This window comes from Camelina sativa, chromosome 8 (genome assembly GCF_030686135.1).
Source record: "Camelina sativa cultivar CO46 ecotype springtype chromosome 8, ASM3068613v1".
Taxonomy (NCBI): Eukaryota; Viridiplantae; Streptophyta; class Magnoliopsida; order Brassicales; family Brassicaceae; genus Camelina; species Camelina sativa.
The window spans coordinates 3,379,737-3,398,525 of NC_141887.1; the positions used below are offsets into that span (position 1 = coordinate 3,379,737).

General features: G+C 36.4%; 4 protein-coding genes across 8 annotated transcripts; all 4 read left to right on the forward strand.

The window, feature by feature from the left end:
- Positions 1-107: 107 nt before the first annotated feature.
- LOC104769976 (TOM1-like protein 1) lies at positions 108-3,238 on the forward strand. 2 transcript variants are annotated; one of them, XM_010422093.2, is made up of 4 exons: positions 108-360; positions 1,346-1,895; positions 2,252-2,515; positions 2,620-3,238. In XM_010422093.2, exons 2-4 carry the CDS (start codon positions 1,377-1,379, stop codon positions 3,055-3,057), a joined length of 1,221 nt encoding a protein of 406 aa, XP_010420395.1. In that variant the 5' UTR covers positions 108-360; positions 1,346-1,376; the 3' UTR covers positions 3,058-3,238. The 2 variants fall into 2 exon arrangements, with proteins under 2 accessions (XP_010420395.1, XP_010420396.1); XM_010422094.3 differs by having other exon boundaries at positions 111-360; positions 1,359-1,895.
- Positions 3,239-6,991: 3,753 nt separating this feature from the next.
- LOC104705984 (putative arabinosyltransferase ARAD1) lies at positions 6,992-10,365 on the forward strand. Of its 2 annotated transcripts, none has more exons than XM_010422095.2 (9): positions 6,992-7,672; positions 7,779-7,952; positions 8,353-8,510; positions 8,602-8,749; positions 8,973-9,088; positions 9,183-9,321; positions 9,446-9,556; positions 9,700-9,768; positions 10,067-10,365. In XM_010422095.2, the coding sequence occupies exons 1-9, from the start codon at positions 7,190-7,192 to the stop codon at positions 10,205-10,207; spliced, it is 1,539 nt and encodes a 512-aa protein (XP_010420397.1). In that variant the 5' UTR covers positions 6,992-7,189; the 3' UTR covers positions 10,208-10,365. The 2 variants fall into 2 exon arrangements, 1 of the variants encoding a protein (XP_010420397.1); XR_015564306.1 differs by having other exon boundaries at positions 7,086-7,672; positions 9,652-9,768.
- A 1,540-nt stretch (positions 10,366-11,905) lies between these two features.
- Positions 11,906-17,011, forward strand: LOC104705985 (cellulose synthase-like protein D2). Of its 3 annotated transcripts, XM_087461866.1 has the most exons (5): positions 11,906-12,086; positions 12,191-12,563; positions 13,052-13,968; positions 14,073-14,880; positions 15,003-17,011. In XM_087461866.1, exons 3-5 carry the CDS (start codon positions 13,079-13,081, stop codon positions 16,743-16,745), a joined length of 3,441 nt encoding a protein of 1,146 aa, XP_087317992.1. In that variant the 5' UTR covers positions 11,906-12,086; positions 12,191-12,563; positions 13,052-13,078; the 3' UTR covers positions 16,746-17,011. The 3 variants fall into 3 exon arrangements, with proteins under 3 accessions (XP_087317992.1, XP_010420398.2, XP_019083846.2); XM_010422096.3 differs by having other exon boundaries at positions 11,906-12,563; XM_019228301.2 differs by lacking the exons at positions 11,906-12,086; positions 12,191-12,563 and adding an exon at positions 12,572-12,810.
- An 821-nt stretch (positions 17,012-17,832) lies between these two features.
- On the forward strand, positions 17,833-18,777 carry LOC104705986 (uncharacterized). The gene has a single exon (XM_087463288.1). The coding sequence runs from the start codon at positions 17,908-17,910 to the stop codon at positions 18,661-18,663; it is 756 nt and encodes a 251-aa protein (XP_087319414.1). The 5' UTR covers positions 17,833-17,907; the 3' UTR covers positions 18,664-18,777.
- Positions 18,778-18,789: the final 12 nt, after the last annotated feature.

The window sequence follows — 18,789 nt, forward strand, 5'->3', positions numbered from 1 at the left end:
CGTGATTGGCTTAGACGAATTTTTTAAAAAATAATATACAGATATTAGAAAAATAAAAGTATTAGGAAAAGGAAATATAAAAAGCATATCTTTCTTGACACAATAATGTTAGCGTAAAGAAAGGGAAACGTACTTAGGATAAAGTTATTCCAGCGACCAAACAAACAAACTTAAAAAGAAGAAAACGCAGTTTTGTTCTTCTTCGTCAGAAGAATATATATGTACGGCGTCAACGGGAATTGACCTTGTCACAGCTTTTCCTATCTCAAGTCTTCCTCCTCCCATCATTTTTACCAGATCGACCATATTCGAGCTTTTGTGTTCTTCAAGCTTCACATCTCTTTGTAGCCGTATCAGAAGGTACAAATTTAACGATTTTGCTGCTTTTTTGGTTTACTGTTCCATGCTGATCGTTCTAGTTCGATGATATGAAGTGCGTTTTCCTCATGGGGTTTTTGCTGATCACTGAGTATTTTTTTTATATTTTCTTTCGGATTTTGATATTGGAATATCGAATTCGGGTTTTTTTTCCTCAGCAAACCCTAATTAGATTCGTCTTTTAAAACCTTGTTTAATGTTTGGTTGGATCAATAGGATTTTTTGTATGATGGAGTAGATCGTGTGTAAGCTAAAACCTGATGGATCATGTAGGATCATGTAGGTAGGTTTTTGATCTGGGGTCTTAGTAAATTTATGTGTATGTTATTTTTGATTCGGGTGCAAGAGATTGAGGATGAAATCAGAAGCAGTATATTGTGTACAGAGATGTTTGAAAGAAAGCAACGTCTGTCAAAATTATGTGGTGATCTGGTGGAATAATCACTGTTATCTTCCATTGGTCTTGGAATTTCTAGGTTTCAGTTCTTAGCAGTACTTTAAACATGCATATGCATCTTAGGTCTAACTTAGACATGATTCTCATCTGGAAAATGGCTAATAGATATATGCTTATTTACTTCACTAGCTGTAAGCTTGAAATGGATGCCTGCCTTAGGTTCATAATTCTTCTTTCATTACCTAGTAGTACACACCATGATTCTCAGATTTGGACCTTTTTGTGTATTTGGTTATGGGGTGAATGAGTCTCTGCAGAATTCTTAAGTGTTTTCTGACTGTTAGTTGTGATTTCTTACAAATTGAATACTGGAGGCGAGCTGTGCAGATTCATGTTTGGATTCTGACGGCTCCTTTGTATGAGTATACAACAAGCAGCTCCTTTTTTGCTCGTTTTTGTTTAGTATTAATGGTGCATATTTGAATTAGTAGATGTTTCAGCTTATTTTCTGTTATGCTCTGTACCTACAGTTCCAGGCTTCCAGCTTCTTGGGCATGACTAGATTTACAGTTTTTATTTGCAGGTTTGAGTATCAGCAAAGATGAGTGACAATCTTATGGACAAAGTTACCGCATTTGGCGAGCGCCTGAAGATCGGAGGTTCGGAAGTGAGCAACAAGATCAGTGCTGGTGTGAGCTCAATGAGCTTCAAAGTCAAGGAACTTTTTCAAGGTCCAAACCCGACCGATAAAATAGTCGAGGATGCTACTACGGAGAATCTAGAGGAACCTGACTGGGATATGAATTTGGAAATATGTGATATGATAAACCAAGAGACGATTAATAGCATTGAGTTGATCCGTGGAATAAAGAAGAGGATAATGATGAAGCAGCCGAGAATTCAATACCTTGCCTTGGTTTTGCTTGAGACATGTGTTAAGAACTGTGAGAAGGCCTTTTCAGAGGTGGCAGCAGAAAGAGTCCTTGATGAAATGGTAAAGCTAATTGAGGATCCACAGACAGTCGTGAATAATCGAAACAAAGCTTTGATACTGATTGAAGCTTGGGGAGAATCGACCAGTGAACTCCGCTACCTACCAGTTTTCGAAGAAACTTATAAGGTAACTATGACCTGGTAGTTGTATCAACCAATGCTATGGTACTAAATTCTACCATACAGGTTTCATTTACACTATTTTATTAAAGATAACACTATCTTAAATCCTTGATTCATATCCATCTCGTGCTGAGTTGAAGTGGTTTGGCCTTACTTTATGAGATTTCTTGCCCTGGGAAAATATAATGTCAAGCATATGGGTTTTGTATAAAATAGATAAATGACTCGTGTTTCATTGAATTGGCTCAATCTAGTTGTAGGAACTGATTGAAAAAATGAAAAGCTGTGAGATCTGATGTCAGAATTCGTTATGATCAGGTCTTAATGTTTTTGTCTTGTATTTTTGTTGCTGTACCGCAGAGCTTGAAAGCAAGAGGTATCCGCTTCCCTGGACGAGACAACGAGAGCTTGGCACCTATTTTCACTCCTGCTCGGTCAACTCCAGCACCAGAAGTAAATGTGGATCTTCCTCAGCATGTGCATGAGCCTGCACATGTTCAGTATGATGCTCCTGTAAGAAGCTTTACCGCTGAGCAGACAAAGGAAGCTTTCGATATAGCAAGAAACAGCATTGAACTTCTTTCCACGGTTCTGTCCTCTTCGCCTCAACAAGATGCTTTACAGGTAAATCAACTCGGAATTATTTGGCATCATTTCCTATTATCTAATTTTAAAATGGATAACACGGGATATCCGCGATATATTTTCATCATCTCTCTAATTTGCAGGATGACTTAACAACAACACTTGTACAACAATGTCGTCAATCTCAAACCACTGTCCAAAGAATCATCGAAACAGCAGGTGAAAACGAAGCACTTCTATTCGAAGCCTTGAATGTGAACGATGAGCTAGTGAAAACGCTGTCTAAGTATGAGGAGATGAACAAACCCTCTGCACCGCTAACCGCACACGAACCAGCCATGATTCCTGTTGCTGAAGAGCCCGACGACTCTCCGGTTTATGGAAAAGAAGAATCTCTGGTTAGAAAATCATCTGGTGTTCGTGGTGGATTCCATGGAAGTGGAAGTGGGGATGACATGATGGATGATCTTGATGAGATGATATTCGGTAAGAAAAGCGGTGGTGATTCTTCGACTAATGCTGATCGTGACCCGAAAAAGGAGCAGCCTTCGTCCAAAAACGATGATCTCATTCGATTCTGAGATGGGTTTTCTTTTTCAAGCGAAATAATAACACTCTTGTATGGAATTGGTAGTATGAATGAACAGATTCAGTGTAAGTAATCTGTGTTTGGAGATCTCTTTGACTGGTGTGATGGGTTTATAAAGGTGACGTATTATGTATGACACAAGATTTGAAATGTGTTTTACTTTTGTTTTGCTTTTTTACACATTTTTTTTACTTCTTTTAATTTGGTATGCCAATTAGTGAGTCTTAAGAAAGAGCTCATAATATCCATTGTGTCTCGAGTCTGTAGTGCTGTACGTATCATGTCATTTACGAACTATTCATATACTGTTTAGATAGTTCGTACTTCGTAGTAATCTAACATATGTTACGTATTACTAATAAGTTACGGACTTACGGTGACGGTGGTTAAAAAATAACCTTGTCAGATACGTACAATTCCTATTGCTTAGCTTTCGTGGGATTACATTCGACGGTATCTACGATTTTGGTAGTTTAATTGGAAGCACCGGCCAGCGGGTAAAAACTGGACTAGTAAAGATGAGTGACGAGGGAGGACAATGTAAGTGATAAGGTTTAACATTGGCTGTGTGATCAGACAATTTAATGTTGAAATATGCATGAGGCGAAATTAAATATAATGAAGACCAGCTCGCTTAGGAAGAAATATTTGACAGGAATTTGAATTGAGTTTGAATTTGATTCGGGAAAACCAAGAAGAATCACAAAAGCCAGACACTAAAGGTAGAAAAAAATCACAATGGAAGAAAACAAAACTAAATTTATCACCAAATGATAGTGTATGTAGTACTAGATGATATAGGATATTTAATTCTTGGCGTTAACAAAAAAACAAAGACAGAGACAGTGTAGATATTAGATAATATCCATAAATATACCCTCATAATATCCATTGTTTTACACTAACTTGTGTAGGTAAAACACATCCGATCCACCTTCAAAAATGGCTCTTGCATACCCTCTTTAATTCCCCCATGTAGATCCCCAACTGTTTTGCAGATTAAAAACAGAGTACCGTATGCCATAAACCCATATGCGACGATCAGAACAGTATGCCTAGGAAATAGGTAGTCTCTTCTTGGTGACTTACTTAGCCGTAAAATTCATATATTTGTTCTAGCTAACTAGCTATATCACTTACCTCCTCGTAGTCAACGAACTTAGGATTACAAATAACAATGATGCCAACAATACCCTTTGTTTCCAGTAGTTCAACAATAAACTGAGGGGACAATTCTCCGAAGTAGATTACACTATCATCACCATAGCCCTACAATGGTTTTAACAAACATACATTAGTTCAGATTTTAGGTCAGAAGATCTGAGTACGAAGGACACTTAAATCTCATATCCACAAATTTCGTGTAGACATTAAAAAAAATATAAAAAAAGAAAGTAATAAGCATGACAACAATGGCGCAGCAAGCAACAAGAGAGAATCTACTAACAAAAGCTTTGAAACATTTTTTTATTTTTCTTTATCAAGAAGTAAAAAAACGAGAGAACAAAATATGACTACCAACACCATATATAGTCCTACAATGGGTTTTTACTTTTTGTTTAACAAACATACATTAGTTGAGAAGATATGAGTACGAAGAACACTTAAATCTCATATCCACAAATTTTGTGTAAACATTAGGAAAAAAAACTAATAAGCATGATCCAAACAATGGCGAAAGATGACCTCTGGTGGAAGTAGATAAGCGGGAGCTGGGAAAGCGAGATCGTCTTGTCTTATCCTTTCTTGTTCCCTTCGAACCTCTGCATCAAAGTCTGGCTTGTTTTTTTGCCTTTTTTTTTACTTCTGCATCATCGTTACAACGAAAATCACTTCTAAAAATCGAAACTTTAGATCTCTAGTGATTTACTTTTGGTTTGCTTTTTTACTCACTTTCTCAACATGTTTTTACTCACTTTCGCTACTCTAACCCCAAACAACATAACTATAAGTATAACTATTGGTTAGGTATGGACGTAAGGTAATTAGGTATGTCAATTAGTGAGTGTTTAAGAAGAACTCATAATATCCATTGTATCTCGACTAATTCAGAATTAGATGATCTTTGGTTGCATTGTTTCAACCAAAATATAATTATATACTTTAAAAGAAGTTTAATAACTTATTGAATAAATTGATTATTTAATAATTTATATTACATAAATATTCTTTTAAATAAGTATCTACCAAAACTTGTACAAAAATTATAAAAAAATTTCCTCAATTATGGTTTTATAGCTTTCTTAGTTCCTTCAATAGTTTTTCCACTATCCAAAAATGGAAGAAAACTTACCTATTATTTATTATATTATTTAGATTCATTATGAAAATAAATATTATTCGAGATGATTAATTGAAAACTAAAGACGCTTTTCTGAATGATTGATAAAGTCATATATAAAAATCATATGGAAAATGATTCAATTATACCAGTATAAGTGAGACCAAAACCTAATTTATATATATTTACAATTCACAATAATTTGGTTTTAATAATTATTGTAAACATATTATATATATGTTAATTAACTATATACTGACAAATGATATATGATTAGAATAATATGAATAAGTAAATAGAAATTGAAAAATAGTTACATAATAATTTCATGTGAATTATTTTTCTTAAAATGAATAAAAATAAAAGAAAAATTGTAAATATCCGACATACTTAAGGATGACAAGTAGAATTGAAAATAAAACTATTATCTTGATGTTTATAATATAGAAAAAAATATATATGTAGTACTAGTATCCCAAAAAAAATTAATAACAATTTAGATGATAGAAAAGTTAAATATTTCATCATATTTTAAAACAAAAATATCACATATATATATTTATTATATATATCATATCTTATATATATATATATATCATACATACATGTTGAACTTCTTATAAACATAATAGCATATGCTACACAGTACACACATGTTGAACTCTTACATAAAGTATATAAGAATTACAAAAATGCAAAATTAAATATAAATATCTTTTATTATTTATTTTATTTTTAATTGTCATTAATCATTCATTAGAATGCTATAAATACTATGGAGGTGAAAAAAAAATAACATAAACACAAATAAATAATTGCAATTAATTAAAATTTAGTGCCTTAAAATATGGAATTATTATAAATATGAGAGTTACAAAATATTTGATAGAATATGTAAGTTAACAAAATATGTGAAAAATTCATAAAAATAAATTTATTGTGGATAAAGAACTGAATTTTTGGTTTGAATATAAAAAATGAAAATTACTATAAATATAAATATATGACAGGAACTTCAAGCTAATCAAATTGGAATTTTAAATATACATTTTGTTCTCTCTTAAAATGAAATATGTATTCAGCTATTTCTCTATAAATATTTATATTTTAAAATATATTTTAGTTTATTATAATTAGAATGAAATTACAATAATCATATTATGTGAATTATTTCTATTAAAGTGAAGAAATAAAACAGAAAATTATTATTGGAAATTATGATTAAAAGTAGAAGAAAAATTGAACATCTTATAATATATTACTTTGATTCAAGTTGTATTTTTTTACAGATGTTAACTTTTTAGGTGAGTTCTAGAAGAAAGTTTTAGAATAAAACTCTATACTGAAATATACTTTAGTTTATTATAATTAGAATGAAATTATAAAATAAATTAGTAATCATATTATGTGAATTATTTCTACTAAAGTGAAGAAATAAAACAGAAAATTATTATTGGAAATTCTGATAAAAAATAAAAGAAAAATTGAACATTTTATAATATATTACTTTGATTCAAGTTATGTTTTACAGATAATAATCCTTTAGGTGATAGGTGAGTTTCTGGAAGAAATTTTTTTAGAATGAACTCTATAAGATGTAAAAAGGATTGCGCCGGAGTTGAGAAATTTGACAATTATGCAATTTAGCGTTTACAATCGCAGACGCAATCGCGATTAGGTGACGCGCATTGGCATTGCCACTTTCCAGTTTCCACACTTCACTATCTATCGCAAAAGTCAACAAAAAGAAAAAGAAAAAAAAAAAAAAAAAAAACCAAATGAGTAACAAAAATTTGTAATCGAATTCGGATCGAAGAAGAAGAAGAATCAGATCTCTCTCACGATGTCTGGAAAACAGCAAAATCATCATCGTACTACTTCCTCCAGACCCAGATCCAAAACCCTATTCCTCATCATTCCCCTCGTCGCCTTCTCTCTTCTCGTTATTCTCTACACCATCTTCTCTTCCTCCGCTCCCCAACCCTCCGTATCCTATGTAAACTCGTCGGACCGGCCAGAGACCTCCTTCGTTGCCTCTCTCGAGCATTTCTTGATCCATAAAGCGCCGAAGCTCTCTTCACCGGTTAGAGACGACACGGTTCGTGGCGAGAGTGATGATGACGACGCGAGGAAGCTCGACGAGATGGTGTTTGAGAGAGAGAATCGTTGGTTAAGCGAAGATCCTGTTGGATTTCCGATTAAGGTTTACGTTTACGAGATGCCGAAGAAGTTTACTTTCGATCTTCTCTGGTTGTTTCACAATACTTACAAAGAGACTTCGAATGCTACCTCTAATGGCAGCCCTGTTCACCGCCTTATAGAACAGGTACTATAAGAAAGCTTAATTGGAATCACTTGGTTGGTTGTTAGATTGTTAGAAGAAGCTTAACTGTATCTATTGAATAACTTAGCTAAATTTTTCTGTATTGCAGCATTCTATTGACTATTGGCTTTGGGCTGATCTGATCTCTCCTGAATCCGAAAGACGTTTGAAAAGTGTCGTGAGGGTTCATAAGCAGCAAGACGCTGACTTCTTCTATGTTCCGTTTTTCACTACGATCAGCTTCTTCTTGTTGGAGAAGCAGCAATGCAAAGCACTCTATAGGGTGTGAGTGGAGATTTGATTATATATATTATCTAGCATTAGATTAAGTCTTCAATTTTAGATATGTAGTTTACATCTACATGTGCTTTTTTTTTTTGAAAAGTATCAAGCTGGTTTAACACTTGAATATACTGATTTACTGATATTTTTACCTGTTTTTAGCGAAGCAAATGCCTAAGATTGTTTGAATTGATATCCTGTTAGATGCTGTTTGTAAACTGTAGCACATCAATTGCAAAAGGTGATACCAAATTGTCCTACTCTGGGATTTAGGGCATCATGATAGTCTGTTGCATGTGAATTCTTGAAACTGGCTTTTTATTTGCTTTTAGTTGATACAGGTTAGTTGGAAAAAAGTATGTTATTGGTAACATCTTCTTAATTTTTTTTTCCAACTACAGGAAGCTTTGAAGTGGGTCACAGATCAGCCTGCTTGGAAGAGGTCCGAGGGAAGAGATCACATATTTCCCATTCACCATCCCTGGTCTTTCAAGTCCGTCCGCAAATTTGTGAAAAAAGCAATCTGGCTTTTACCTGATATGGACTCCACTGGGAATTGGTGACTCTAGATTTCCTTCTGTAACTGTTGATGAGTCATGTAGTCTGCTTTAGCTATACGTTGTTGATTCTGTTTGAACTTGACGTCGTAGGTATAAGCCTGGGCAAGTTTCACTGGAGAAAGACCTAATTCTTCCTTATGTTCCCAATGTTGATCTTTGTGATGCCAAGTGCTTGTCAAATAATGCACCAATGAGGACCACACTACTTTTTTTCCGAGGGCGGTTGAAGAGGAATGCTGTGAGAATCATACCACTTCTAATTCTATTACTTTATAAGTTACAATCAAATGCTCTTTCCTTTTTCTTTGTTGGTGACATTTAGAATTCCCATAATAGTTGGAATACTTCTATTGTTATATGAAGAATAATTGGAATGCCTCACTATACTGGGAAAGCTCTTAGTCATTCTTTGCCTTCTCTATTCTGTTTCTCACCAATGGGTTGCTGAAATTTTGTTTTAGGGAGGTAAAATACGTGCCAAACTCGGTGCAGAACTAAGTGGTATCAAGGATGTTATTATTTCTGAGGGGACTGCTGGAGAGGGAGGAAAATTGGCAGCTCAAGGTGGCATGCGTAGGTATATTCTGAGTTGCTTCATGGCCCGTTTGGTTGCGGTGCAATACTTTCTTTGCTTTCAACTTGTTTATCTAATTTTGTCTACCTTCTGTCAGATCTTTATTCTGTTTGTGTCCTGCTGGTGACACACCGTCTTCGGCGAGGTTGTTTGATGCCATTGTCAGTGGCTGTATACCTGTTATAGTCAGTGACGAGTTAGAATTTCCTTTTGAAGGAATACTTAATTACAAGAAGGTATGTCAGAAAACCTATGACACTGGTGCTCTAAGTTTTAACCCTTGTTTGTCTAAATTATTCTATATACATGAAGCAGAGTTTGTATGACTTTTTGCTCTCTTTCTTTTGTTTTTCATCTCAGGCTGCTGTGCTTGTTTCTTCCAGTGACGCAATACAGCCAGGGTGGCTTGTAAATCATCTGAGAAGCCTTAAGCCCTTCCAAATCAAGGAATTGCATAATAACCTTGCTCAAGTATGTACTTACTTTTCCTTCTCTTCAAAAACTTTGATTTTGCAAAAAATGATATTATTACCTATTTTCATAGTTCATATGCGTCACTTGTGCAGTGGATCTTTATGTATTTTAAGTAATATGGTTCCTATAAACTTTTCCAGTACTCGCGGCATTTCCTATATTCGAGCCCTGCTCAGCCATTAGGTCCAGAGGACTTGACATGGAGAATGGTATGTGCCTACCAGACTTAAATAATACTACCGATATGGCGATATGGGAAAAAATAGAAAGCAATTATAGTATCTGGCAGCATGGTGTAACTAAATCAGTATTGATATTGTGCAAAACGAGAGTATTAGATTAAAAAAACTTCACTTTGTTGTTGTCAATGACTAATTCAAGGTCTCTTCGTTGATCCGCCGTGGTTTAGTATTTGCCTTTGATTACACTCATTTGATGGTGTAGAACTTACTGCAATGTATAAATCTAAGATTCAGAAAATCTTGATGTTCTTGTTGTCAATGGCAGATGGCCGGAAAGCTGGTGAATATCAAGCTTCACACGAGGAGGTCACAGCGGGTCGTGGAAGGATCTAGGAGTATTTGCAGATGTGATTGCTGGAGACCCAACTCAACAGCTTCCAATTCTTTCAGTCCTCTCTTGTCTTAAAACCTATCACTCTGACCCAGATAAATATACTGTTGAGTGTTTATCCAAAAAAAATTTCACCATCTTGCTTAACATATTTTATGTAATTTATGCTCATACTTTTAAATTCGCAACTTGTGGTTAAAGAATGAATGGAACTATGATAACTTGAGAGGGCAGGATTGAGAGACAAGTCCTTGGGCCAAGACACTATATAGAAGGCACTTCGAACAGATGTTTATAATTTCGATACGTCTGAAGTTATCCGGAGGGTCTGAGAGGGTGTGAGTTGTTGGTTCTATACTTCTATCTATGTAGAACATGGACATTCATTCATCACATAATTTTTGAAAATAAATTTAGTATGCTTTATAAATGCCAGATATTTAGTATTAGATGTGTTTTGGCATGTATGTTTTGTGTTATTGTTTATTTACGATAGTGAGAAAAGTATCCGTGGTTAGTAGTAGTAGTTAAGACCTTAAATTTTGGAATATTGACACTTTTGACCGATGCAACGTACACACGTTATCTCATTAAACCCAACCAAATACAGTGCGCATAAAAACATTACATTTGTAGAAAATAAAATAAAAAGGCTTGAAATACTCCAGAGACCGCGTACATATTTCCTTTTCCTTTTCGAAATTGTCCAAAGCACCCGTCATCGTCTCTTTCTGTGTGTGCTTACACGTTTGATTTGAGTCCCCAAAATCACGTCCCCCAACGACATTCTTTTTTGTTTTTTCTCTCTTATCTTTGATGTTTTAGAATATTTTTTTGTCCCACAAAAATTGATGTTTTATAAACTTCAATAAATAATCATTGAAAATATTTAAAATTTTGAATTGTTATTGATTTAAAATTAAATATTATTTCTTTGATACTCAGTAATCATTGTTTTTTTAAAATGTGTAAAATATTCTAAACATCAATCTTTTAGAAACAAGAAATAGTTTAGACCTTGAGAATAAGAGGGTTGTTTCCTCTTTGACTTGCATCTAGAAAGATAGTGTTAGAGGCTCTACGAGCTTATTCTTTTGTATAAGTCATGTTAACTCAAATGACTTAGTATAGGCTACTTGGACAGCATAGCTATGTTAGCCATTTTTGGTGGGTTTGTAATCTTGTTTTCACCGTTTCACTCAGGATAAGAGTTTACAACCAAAATTTCAGAAATTAAGGATTTTGAAGAACGGACAAGATAGTCTGCCTTTACGTTGGACTCTCGTGATATCCTAGTCAGGGTGAAGAAAGGGAAAGATATTTTGAGCAAAGAGAGATTCTCCAGCAGATTCGAAAAAACGGGCTAATCATCAGACATCTGCATCATCGCAACTAACTCTGTACAATTCATCTTATAGACTTGACAATCAACTCTGCCGCCAACACTGACTCATAGCCCAGATCAAAGCTTGTAACTCTGCGTATAAAGGTGTAAGGCCACGTCTATGACTTTGTGCTTCCAAGAGAAGCGTCGAATAATCGTGAATTTATTATTTTTAAACTTGGATTTATTTTCTTTACTTTGCTCTAAACATTAATGTAGTAGGTGAGCGAATAAAATCGTGATCTAAGGGAATTAGAGTGATTTTTAGCAAGTAAATAATTTATGGAATCATTTATTCAGTATAGAAAGAAAGAAAAACAAAAATGGAAATAATGAAAATGTAAAACGCGTAAAAAAAAGATAAAAAGGTAGAAAAAAATAATCCGACCAGAGTTAATAGAGCCGTTCTTACCTTTTTATTTTATTTTATTACCTCTCTCCGTAAAACGCTTCAAATTGTAAATAAATAAAATAAAATAAAGGGTCAGCTCCGTCCATTTGTTTCCCGGCGGCGTTCCACCTTCGTCTTCGCTGTCTCGCCGCGTCTTAGTTTTTTTTTCTTCTACTTCAGTAATAAGATCTTCTGTCTTGATTTCTCTTCTCTCTATTCTACAAAATTTTGGCAATTTTATTTACTTACTTTTTTTTTGTTTCTTTGTTTTTTTTATATATAGAAATATACAGAAGCTAAGATCTTTGAATATAAAAATTGGGTTTTTGGGGCTAATCGTTGCTATCATAACGTGTATTAGTTAAGCAGGGAGTGCTTAAGTATTTGCTCACACGACTAAGTCTTTTTCTCCTCCTCTTCTTCTTCTTCTTCTTCTTCTTATCTCTCTCTCTCTCCCTTTCACTATCGCTTCTCAATTTATCATATGCCTCATAATATCCAGTTGGGTGGCACGACACGACCGCGTTGAATACTTCATACAGATTTGTTAAAACGAAAGTGATCTTCTTTTATCAAACCCAAAGATCTGAGTTTCTTCCTCTCTCTCTCTCTCTCTCTCTCTCTCTCTATTCCTCTGTCACGGGCGAGCTCCTAAGGTATTCTTGTCAGCAAATCGTGTGTTTTTAAATTAATGTTCTTTTTCTTATTAAGTTCGTGGTGGGATCGTCTTTTTTGTTGTTGTCTGAATGTCAATAGCTTGTCCTCATCTTTCTCTCTCTCTCTTTCTCTTTTGTTTTTGAATTTGCTGAGAGAAAGATGTGTGTTGATGTTTTCGAGATATTCTCGGATTTGAAAGTTTGAAACTTTGTCTTAGTGTAGTCGTCTTCTTGATAGCTTTTAAAGGTGATGATGCCTTTTTGTTTGTTCTAGTTTGAGTTTTCGGATTTTAAAATTTTCTACAAAAGCAATGATTGTCACCTTTCTTTTTTTAATGATGAGCTTGTTGTTGATTGAAGACTTTAGTAGAGATCCATGGATTGATCTGTTTTCTCTTTGTTGATGTGTTTTGATTGCAATTAAGATGTCTTTGTGTTTCCTCTTTTGCTGACTTTATTGCATCTGGTTGTTTACTTCTTTTCTTCAGGGATCTACCTGAGGTAGATCAACAACAATGGCATCTGATAACCATTTCAGTAAAAGCCGATCAAATCTTTCAAACAACTCTGATATTCAGGAGCCAGGAAGGCCACCTGCTCCTTCTTCAGTCACATTTGCTCGTAGAACTTCCTCTGGTCGCTATGTTAGTTACTCCAGGGACGATCTTGACAGCGAGTTGGGTAATCAAGATTTCATGAACTATACAGTTCTCATCCCTCCAACTCCAGATAACCAGCCAATGGACCCTTCCATTTCTCAGAAAGTCGAAGAGCAATATGTCTCTAACTCGATGTTCACCGGCGGGTTTAACAGCGCTACGAGGGCTCACCTTATGGACAAAGTGATTGAGACAGAGACTAGCCATCCTCAAATGGCTGGCGCTAAAGGTTCCTCTTGCGCCATCCCTGGATGTGATGCTAAGGTTATGAGCGATGAGAGAGGTCAAGATCTTCTCCCTTGTGAATGTGACTTTAAAATCTGTAGGGACTGCTACCTAGATGCGGTCAATACAGGCGATAAGATTTGCCCCGGGTGTAAAGAACCGTACAAGAAAACGGATTTGGCTGATCAGACTGATGAGAACGGTCAGCAAAGGCCTATGCTGCCTCCGGGTGGTGGGTCGAAGATGGAGAGAAGATTGTCGTTGATGAAGTCAACTAATAAATCAGCTTTGATGAGGAGTCAAACTGGAGATTTTGATCACAACAGGTGGTTGTTTGAGACTAGTGGAACTTATGGTTATGGGAATGCTTTTTGGACAAAGGATGGGAATTTCGGGAGCGGTAAAGATGGAGATGGAGATGGAGATGGTGAGGGTATGGAGTCTCATAATTTGATGAGCAAACCGTGGAGACCACTTACTAGGAAGCTGAAGATTCGTGCTGCTGTTATTAGTCCATACAGGTAATAAAAGACAAGTGTATTTGTTTTATTATTGTTTAACTTTACTAATTCCAATTCTATAAGATGTTAAAAGAAGATGTTTTCTCCTTTTTCTTTTTTTGTAGGCTTTTGATATTGATCCGTGTAGTTGTTCTTGCATTGTTCTTGACTTGGAGGATTCAACATCAAAACCAAGACGCTGTATGGTTATGGGGAATGTCTGTGGTTTGTGAGCTTTGGTTCGCCTTTTCTTGGCTTCTTGATCAGCTTCCCAAGCTATGCCCGATTAACCGTGCCACTGATCTTGAAGTCCTGAAGGAAAAGTTTGAAACGCCCACAGCCAGCAACCCGACCGGGAAGTCAGACCTTCCTGGATTCGATGTGTTTGTCTCTACTGCAGATCCTGATAAAGAACCTCCTCTGGTCACTGCTAATACCATTTTATCAATTCTAGCTGCGGAATATCCTGTTGAGAAGCTTTCTTGCTATGTATCTGATGATGGAGGTGCGCTTCTTACGTTTGAAGCCATGGCTGAAGCTGCGAGCTTTGCAAACATTTGGGTTCCTTTTTGTCGTAAACATACCATCGAGCCGAGGAATCCTGACTCTTACTTTAGCTTAAAGAGAGATCCTTACAAGAACAAAGTAAAGTCTGATTTTGTGAAGGATCGGAGACGGGTTAAGCGTGAGTTCGATGAGTTCAAAGTCAGGATTAACAGCTTGCCTGAATCTATCAGGCGACGTTCTGATGCTTATCATGCTAGAGAAGAAATTAAAGCCATGAAGATGCAGAGACAGAACAGGGACGATGAGCCTTTAGAGCCAGTAAAGATTCCAAAAGCTACATGGATGGCTGATGGTACTCACTGGCCTGGGACTTGGTTGACTTCTGCCAGTGATCATGCCAAAAGCGACCACGCTGGTATCATTCAGGTATTAAGCCTTTTTCTACTTTCTTTGAAGTTTTCAAGATCCATGGAAATAACCATAGATTCAAGATGTTATTACTTTCTTCAATATCTCATTTTGTTTTCACATATTATTGATCAATGCAGGTGATGTTGAAGCCACCGAGTGATGAACCACTACATGGAGTATCCGAAGGGTTTCTTGATCTAACCGATGTGGATATTCGACTCCCACTCCTAGTCTATGTTTCTCGTGAGAAGCGACCGGGTTATGATCATAACAAGAAAGCTGGAGCCATGAACGCCCTAGTCAGAGCTTCTGCGGTTATGTCAAATGGACCATTCATACTCAATCTTGATTGTGATCATTACATATACAACTCTGAGGCACTGAGAGAAGGCATGTGCTTCATGATGGATAGAGGCGGGGATAGGCTTTGCTACGTTCAGTTTCCACAGCGGTTTGAAGGTATTGATCCGTCTGATCGATATGCTAATCACAACACTGTCTTCTTTGACGTCAACATGAGAGCTCTTGATGGGCTTATGGGTCCAGTTTACGTTGGAACCGGTTGTCTTTTCCGAAGGATTGCACTTTACGGTTTCAATCCGCCTCGAGCCAAGGACCATTCCCCAAGTTGCTGGAGTTGTTGTTTTCCTCGTGGCAAGAAGAAGAAGAATATTTCTGAAGAGAACATAGCTTTGCGTATGAATGATTACGATGACGAAGAAATGAATCTTGCTCTAGTCCCGAAGAAGTTCGGTAACTCAACGTTCCTCATTGATTCAATCCCAGTAGCTGAGTTCCAAGGCCGGCCCCTCGCGGACCATCCATCAGTTAAAAACGGGCGCCCGCCCGGTGCACTCACTATTCCGAGAGAGCTTCTTGATGCAACTACCGTAGCAGAAGCCATTGCTGTTATCTCTTGCTGGTACGAGGATAAAACTGAGTGGGGATCACGTATCGGATGGATTTACGGGTCAGTCACTGAAGATGTTGTCACAGGTTATAGAATGCATAACCGTGGCTGGAAGTCGGTTTACTGTGTGACGAAACGTGATGCTTTCCGTGGCACAGCTCCTATTAACTTGACGGATAGGCTTCACCAGGTTCTACGTTGGGCTACTGGCTCGGTTGAGATCTTTTTCTCCCGTAACAACGCTCTTCTCGCTAGCTCGAAGATGAAAATACTCCAGAGGATAGCTTATTTAAACGTTGGTATCTACCCGTTCACATCGATCTTCCTCATCGTCTACTGTTTCCTCCCTGCGCTCTCCCTCTTCTCTGGTCAGTTCATTGTGCAGACGCTCAACGTCACTTTCCTAGTCTACCTTCTCACCATCTCCATCACTCTCTGCTTACTCGCGCTCCTAGAGATCAAATGGTCTGGAATCTCACTCGAGGAATGGTGGAGAAACGAACAGTTTTGGCTCATTGGAGGAACAAGCGCTCATATCGCAGCTGTGCTTCAAGGTTTGCTTAAAGTTGTAGCTGGAGTTGAAATCAACTTCACACTCACTAGTAAATCAGGAGGAGATGATGTTGACGACGAGTTTGCTGATTTGTACATGGTGAAATATACTTCGCTTATGCTCCCTCCCATTACGATCATTATGGTGAATTTGATTGCCATTGCGGTTGGATTCAGCAGGACGATTTACAGTGTGGTTCCTCAGTGGAGTAAACTGATTGGAGGAGTATTCTTCAGTTTTTGGGTTTTGGCACATCTTTATCCATTTGCTAAAGGTCTTATGGGACGTAGAGGAAGAACACCAACGATTGTGTATGTGTGGTCTGGTCTTGTGGCCATTACCATTTCTCTTCTTTGGGTCGCCATTAATCCTCCGGCTGGTAATACTGAAATCGGAGGAAACTTCAGTTTTCCATGATAGGTTGAGAGTTCTTCTCAAGAATCACAAACAAGAAAATTAAACTTCTCTTTTTTTTGTTGTATTATTAAATCACACATTCCTTTATTAGATTTTTTTTTTTGTTTTCTTTCGTTCTGTCTGATGATGATATGGGTCATGTTTAGGACAGAGATCGGCTAAATATAATTCGTACCAGGGAAGGAACTTAGTTTCTCTCGTTGTCTTTATTTTTGTTTTTGGTTCTCTTGTTGTAACATTTATATATGACATGGATGTTTTGCACATTACATTTGTTCATCTTTTTATGTAACGAGACAACTTTTTTTTACTTCTTGTTATTTGCAGCAAGTAATTAATCTTTGATTTGTGGCGGAACTAAACAGTCTGTTACTACTAAAGCCAAAATCCATAATAAAACAAGAAACCAAACTTTACAAAAACCAAAAATGTAAAGTACATGATAACATGAAAAGAATACCTCCTTTGGATTTATGATTCACCTCAATCTTCTATTTTAATTTTAGGATCCAGAAAGAACAAGAAAATAATTCACATACCGAAAAAGTCGTACACGCGACGCAAGCTATGAAACATGATAAGAGATTAAGGGAATTACATTATTGACAAATTTAATAGTTAGAACAACTTTTAGACGTGGTCTTCAACCTCCATGACTCCACGTGACAACCATGTGGGAATGTGAATCCTTATCTACAATATTTAGCGTACGTGAACGTGAATACTTTTTGAACAAGAATCTTCTATGTATCTGAGATTGGAAGCATGTCGTTTGATAGATCTCACCAGAAAGAAAAAAAACATCACCAATACTAACCAAAAATTATAAAATTGTTACTTGTTAGTGATTATTGATTAGAATTAGGAAATTGGATAACAAAGTTATGTTCTAGTAATTTATAGTATTATTCACAGTATATATCACATATTAATAGCTGAACAAACTATCTACAAATTAAACTCGCTCACCATGCGGATACCATGACCTGATGACCACTCAATTTGGTGGAAAACAACACACGCATGTCCATAGCTAAACTTTATCTATCACCTACCAAAATTCTTCACATAACTATGAGAGGTTATATCTAAGTGTCCCGACCACTAATCTAATCTCCAAAAATACCCTCAAAAGAAACAAGAAAGATTCTTTTCAAAAAAAATGAGAGCTATTCAAAGTCATGTGATAACCTTCTGCATATTGTTAGTCATCATCGTAACATCATCAACAAGAGCCCAAAAGAGTCCTCATGAGCGGGACAACCATGAGCTTTCTATCGCCATCGAAGAAATGGAGAAAGCAGACTACTTCTCTTTTGTCATGCTCATTAACATGTTACAATCCGTAAACCCTCGATTATTAGCCAATGTCACATTCTTGATGCCAAAGGATAAAACCCTTTCCAAGTCAAACATTATTCAACAAGATTCGGTTTCCGAGTTCTTGCTTCGCCACTCGATCCCTTCTCCTCTTCTTTTCGAGCACCTCAATCTCATCCCCAATGGCTCCATGGTTCCTTCCTCTTTACCACATTACGCCCTCAAGATCTCCAATGGTGGACGATCAAACTACTTCCTCAACAATGTCAAGATTATAAGCCGCAACATTTGTAGCTTAGGGTCTATCAAATGTCATGGAATCGACGGTATACTACAATCTTCAAGTACTATCTATGATGATTCTCCTCAAAATAATCATACTTCACCCTTCATTTCTTGTCCTAGCAGTCACAACAATAGTGACCACAATAATGATCAAAATAGTACTCCTCCAGCTTATACCCTTACCGCTCCTCCTCCAGCCAGCAGTACGACTCCCATACCAAAATCAGATTCTCCTAGCACTCCTGAGGGGTCAATGTTGACTTTACTCGTGATTTTTATTCCCGTGATATTAATAGGTCTGATCGGCATGTGAACTTCAACAATGCACATGGCGCGGATAACACCTGTGTAATAATAGTATTCTCTTGTTATAGTCTATACATGTAAAAGAAACGTCAAAAAAAAAAAAGCTAACTTTATATTGTAACATTCAATTCAA

Bases quoted from the DNA above. Each gene is read 5' to 3' on its own strand.
- LOC104769976 (XM_010422093.2), top strand. From the start codon at position 1,377: ATGAGTGACAATCTTATGGACAAAGTTACCGCATTTGGCGAGCGCCTG. The intron at 1,896-2,251 runs GTAACTATGACC...GCTGTACCGCAG, and splicing joins TTTTCGAAGAAACTTATAAG to AGCTTGAAAGCAAGAGGTAT. The intron at 2,516-2,619 runs GTAAATCAACTC...TCTAATTTGCAG, and splicing joins CTCAACAAGATGCTTTACAG to GATGACTTAACAACAACACT.
- LOC104705984 (XM_010422095.2), top strand. From the start codon at position 7,190: ATGTCTGGAAAACAGCAAAATCATCATCGTACTACTTCCTCCAGACCC. The intron at 7,673-7,778 runs GTACTATAAGAA...TCTGTATTGCAG, and splicing joins TTCACCGCCTTATAGAACAG to CATTCTATTGACTATTGGCT. The intron at 8,511-8,601 runs GTGACTCTAGAT...TTGACGTCGTAG, and splicing joins ATGGACTCCACTGGGAATTG to GTATAAGCCTGGGCAAGTTT.
- LOC104705985 (XM_010422096.3), top strand. From the start codon at position 13,079: ATGGCATCTGATAACCATTTCAGTAAAAGCCGATCAAATCTTTCAAAC. The intron at 13,969-14,072 runs GTAATAAAAGAC...CTTTTTTTGTAG, and splicing joins GCTGTTATTAGTCCATACAG to GCTTTTGATATTGATCCGTG. The intron at 14,881-15,002 runs GTATTAAGCCTT...TGATCAATGCAG, and splicing joins ACCACGCTGGTATCATTCAG to GTGATGTTGAAGCCACCGAG.
- LOC104705986 (XM_087463288.1), top strand. From the start codon at position 17,908: ATGAGAGCTATTCAAAGTCATGTGATAACCTTCTGCATATTGTTAGTC.